The sequence below is a fragment of the Oncorhynchus tshawytscha genome, unplaced genomic scaffold, assembly GCF_018296145.1.
Source record: "Oncorhynchus tshawytscha isolate Ot180627B unplaced genomic scaffold, Otsh_v2.0 Un_contig_3504_pilon_pilon, whole genome shotgun sequence".
Lineage (NCBI taxonomy): Eukaryota > Metazoa > Chordata > Actinopteri > Salmoniformes > Salmonidae > Oncorhynchus > Oncorhynchus tshawytscha.
In genome coordinates, this window is record NW_024608970.1 from 43,701 (window position 1) to 48,200 (window position 4,500).

At 44.2% G+C, this 4,500-nt stretch overlaps 1 protein-coding gene across 2 annotated transcripts; it reads right to left on the reverse strand.

The window, feature by feature from the left end:
- Window positions 1-361: 361 nt before the first annotated feature.
- On the reverse strand, window positions 362-3,337 carry LOC121844064. Of its 2 annotated transcripts, XM_042313935.1 has the most exons (3): window positions 2,801-3,337; window positions 2,487-2,702; window positions 362-1,407 (listed from the first exon to the last, which is right to left on the reverse strand). In XM_042313935.1, the coding sequence occupies exons 1-3, from the start codon at window positions 3,299-3,301 to the stop codon at window positions 1,138-1,140; spliced, it is 987 nt and encodes a 328-aa protein (XP_042169869.1). In that variant the 5' UTR covers window positions 3,302-3,337; the 3' UTR covers window positions 362-1,137. The 2 variants fall into 2 exon arrangements, with proteins under 2 accessions (XP_042169869.1, XP_042169870.1); XM_042313936.1 differs by lacking the exon at window positions 362-1,407 and having other exon boundaries at window positions 1,469-2,702.
- Between the last annotated feature and the right edge of the window lie 1,163 nt (window positions 3,338-4,500).

Sequence of the window (4,500 nt, forward strand, 5' to 3'; positions counted from 1 at the left end):
GAGGCAGTCCAGGGTTCAGGATGAAGGGGGGTAGGGGTCTGCTGGGATGGGTGATGGGCATCTAGGGACTGGAGGCTGGCAGGGGGGCATAGGCAGGGTGGCTGGGCCCATGGTGGTGAGGATGTCCTCCCCTGTGCATCATCATCACTGGGTGGGACAGAGCAGGGTGGGGGGGGGTGTCCAGGAATGTGGTGCCTGGGAGGCCCAAAGGGAGGGCCATGTGCAGCTGAGCAGGCTCCTGGTTACGGGAGGGAGTCCTGGTTTTGAAGTGGTGGGTCCTGGTTTTGATGTGAGGGTGCCCAGCAGGATGCAGTGCTGTCGTCTGACAGGTAATTCCCTGGCATGCCCTGCAGTCCTGGGGGGGAAGGAAAAACAAATGGTGGATCAGTGAGGAGTTTCACACGGAGAAATTGGATTAACAAGGGGTCTTCTACCTGGAACCAAAAAGGGTTCTTCAAAGTGTACTCCTCTTGGGAAAAGCAGAATAACCCTTTTAGGTTCTGGATAGCACTTTTTTTTTTTGAGACTGGATGGCGGTCCAGAGAACCAAAATGTGGGGAGTTTCACACAGAGACATTGGGTTGCTGTACCATTAAGGAGGCCCAAGAGAGACTAATATTGTGGAGCAGAGATCCAAAATGGCAGATCAGTTTAACGTCTCACATAAAATAGGAAACAGTGAAAGTACATACACACGTTCATTGTTTCTAAGCAGGTGTGGAAGTTCATATAATAACGTTGAGTAAAAGGTTCAAATTACTCTGAAAACTATCATCTATGCTCCCATGTCCTATTGGTTGCAATTAGTGCTTTTTGAGGCTCAGGTTCAGTTCCGGGGCCCATAAAATTATCACGGTTTTTGATTTCGGTTTCAATTTTTTGGTAAATATTTAAATGCATTGTGAAATAATGACATTAAAATGATTGTAGAGCTTTTTAATGGAAATTCCAAAGTAAAAAACGGTGAACATTCAATTGCCAAATTGAATAGAAAAATAGGAAATTACTATCAAATATTAATATATTTCAGTTGAGTATATTACTTTGTTTTTATATGATGACTTTATCATTTTTGTATTCCTTAAAGTCATCATCTCATCTCAGGCAGTAACAGTCAGTCCGCCAGGCCATCTAACATTATGTTCTCCCCCTACTGTACTGTCTGTAGTCATCCTGTTTAGCTAGGCTAACCTGTCTAAATATACTGCAGAGCTGTCTGTAGTCATCCTGTTTAGCTAGGCTAACCTGCCTAAATATACTGCAGAGCTGTCTGTAGTCATCCTGTTTAGCTAGGCTAACCTGTCTAAATATACTGCAGAGCTGTCTGTAGTCATCCTGTTTAGCTAGGCTAACCTGCCTAAATATACTGCAGAGCTGTCTGTAGTCATCCTGTTTAGCTAGGCTAACCTGCTTTAGTGTGCTGCAGAGCTGTCTGTAGTCATCCTGTTTAGCTAGGCTAACCTATCTAAATATACTGCAGAGCTGTCTGTAGTCATCCTGTTTAGCTAGGCTAACCTGTCTAAATATACTGCAGAGCTGTCTGTAGTCATCCTGTTTAGCTAGGCTAACCTGTCTAAATATACTGCAGAGCTGTCTGTAGTCATCCTGTTTAGCTAGGCTAACCTGCCTAAATATACTGCAGAGCTGTCTGTAGTCATCCTGTTTAGCTAGGCTAATCTGCCTAAATATACTGCAGAGCTGTCTGTAGTCATCCTGTTTAGCTAGGCTAACCTGTCTAAATATACTGCAGAGCTGTCTGTAGTCATCCTGTTTAGCTAGGCTAATCTGCTTAAATATACTGCAGAGCTGTCTGTAGTCATCCTGTTTAGCTAGGCTAGCCTGCCTAAATATACTGCAGAGCTGTCTGTAGTCATCCTGTTTAGCTAGGCTAACCTGTCTAAATATACTGCAGAGCTGTCTGTAGTCATCCTGTTTAGCTAGGCTAACCTGCCTAAATATACTGCAGAGCTGTCTGTAGTCATCCTGTTTAGCTAGGCTAACCTGTCTAAATATACTGCAGAGCTGTCTGTAGTCATCCTGTTTAGCTAGGCTAGCCTGCCTAAATATACTGCAGAGCTGTCTGTAGTCATCCTGTTTAGCTAGGCTAACCTGCCTAAATATACTGCAGAGCTGTCTGTAGTCATCCTGTTTAGCTAGGCTAGCCTGCCTAAATATACTGCAGAGCTGTCTGTAGTCACCCTACCTAGCTAGGCTAGCCTGCCTAAATATACTGCAGAGCTGTCTGTAGTCATCCTGTCTATCTAGGCTAACCTGTTAAATATACTGCAGAGCTGTCTGTAGTCATCCTGTTTAGCTAGGCTAACCTGTCTAAATATACTGCAGAGCTGTCTGTAGTCATCCTGTTTAGCTAGGCTAACCTGCCTAAATATACTGCAGAGCTGTCTGTAGTCATCCTGTTTAGCTAGGCTAACCTGTCTAAATATACTGCAGAGCTGTCTGTAGTCATCCTGTTTAGCTAGGCTAACCTGCCTAAATATACTGCAGAGCTGTCTGTAGTCATCCTGTTTAGCTAGGCTAACCTGTCTAAATATACTGCAGAGCTGTCTGTAGTCATCCTGTTTAGCTAGGCTAACCTGTCTAAATATACTGCAGAGCTGTCTGTAGTCATCCTGTTTAGCTAGGCTAACCTGCCTAAATATACTGCAGAGCTGTCTGTAGTCATCCTGTTTAGCTAGGCTAACCTGCTGCAGAGCTGTCTGTAGTCATCCTGTTTAGCTAGGCTAATCTGCTTAAATATACTGCAGAGCTGTCTGTAGTCATCCTGTTTAGCTAGGCTAACCTGCCTAAATATACTGCAGAGCTGTCTGTAGTCATCCTGTTTAGCTAGGCTAACCTGCCTAAATATACTGCAGAGCTGTCTGTAGTCATCCTGTTTAGCTAGGCTAACCTGTCTAAATATACTGCAGAGCTGTCTGTAGTCATCCTGTTTAGCTAGGCTAACCTGCCTAAATATACTGCAGAGCTGTCTGTAGTCATCCTGTTTAGCTAGGCTAACCTGCCTAAATATACTGCAGAGCTGTCTGTAGTCATCCTGTTTAGCTAGGCTAACCTGCCTAAATATACTGCAGAGCTGTCTGTAGTCATCCTGTTTAGCTAGGCTAACCTGCTTAAATATACTGCAGAGCTGTCTGTAGTCATCCTGTTTAGCTAGGCTAACCTGCCTAAATATACTGCAGAGCTGTCTGTAGTCATCCTGTTTAGCTAGGCTAACCTGCCTAAATATACTGCAGAGCTGTCTGTAGTCATCCTGTTTAGCTAGGCTAACCTGTCTAAGTATCATTTTAAATCATTTTACTAGCTCTTCAAAGTAGATAAGACATACTTTCACGAACTGTCTCCGTCCCTCTCTCTGATCTTTGTTTTGTTTACATTTGTCTCTCATGTGTTCTGTGTGTAACTACCCTTTAGCAGGCATAAACGTGTATCCAATCGCTGTCCGAGCCAGAAAGAACAGGCGCAAGGGATTATGGTCATTGCAGTTAATTACCATGTTTCTGGGCTGAACAAGGTTGAATACTTGCTTAATGAAAACTATAACTCCCTTCAGCCCAGCGTCCCATATAGTTCCCGATTCGTTTTCTCTCTAGAGAAACGGTGAGTTGGGTTCAAAAAAAAAAAAAAAAAAAAAACGGAACCAAATGGAATTCAACTAATGGAACTGAAGTCGGTCAATTAGTTGTTTAATAAACCTCTCAAAAATAAAAAATGGGCTCCCATGTCCTGTTGGTTGCTGATCCCACTGAATGAGAGGATGTCACTCTCTGAGAATGGCTGCATCACTACAGGCAGGGTTCTTAGATTCTACTATCCTCATGTGACCCAAATGGCACCCTGTTCCCTATATAGTGCACTATACTTTTATCAGAGCTGGTTAAAAGTAGTGCACTACATAGGGAATGTGGTGCAATTTGGAACGCATACTGTATGCACTATCGGCCTGGGACTTGGGCATGTTGTAATCCAGGACACCTAGCCTGCCCTTCAATGAGGTCAAGGGGGGGGGTTGTGAGTGTGTGTGTGTGTGTGAGAGATACGGTCAGCGGATTTAGTGTGTGAGCTAATCCAGTACTTTCCGTAATTACACAGTAGCAACAGTGTGAGAGTACACACGCACGCACACGCACGCACACGCACACACACACACACACACACACACACACACACATACACACACACACACACACACACACACACACTTTACACACATACACAGGATCACTTCATATACCATCTGCCAATAAATACACAGGATTTGTGTTGATGTTCCATCATTGAGGGGATCACCATCTGCCAGCCTCTAAGGGGTTTCTACATTTGTATGAAAGTGTCCAAACCCATCATTGAGGGGAAACCTCAAGTCAATCCCCAGCCTAACCAAGTCAATCCCAGCCTCTGGGGTAACTAACCAAGTCAATCCCAGCCTCTGAGGGTAATAACCAAGTCAATCCCAGCCTCTGAGGGGTAACTAACCAAGTCAAT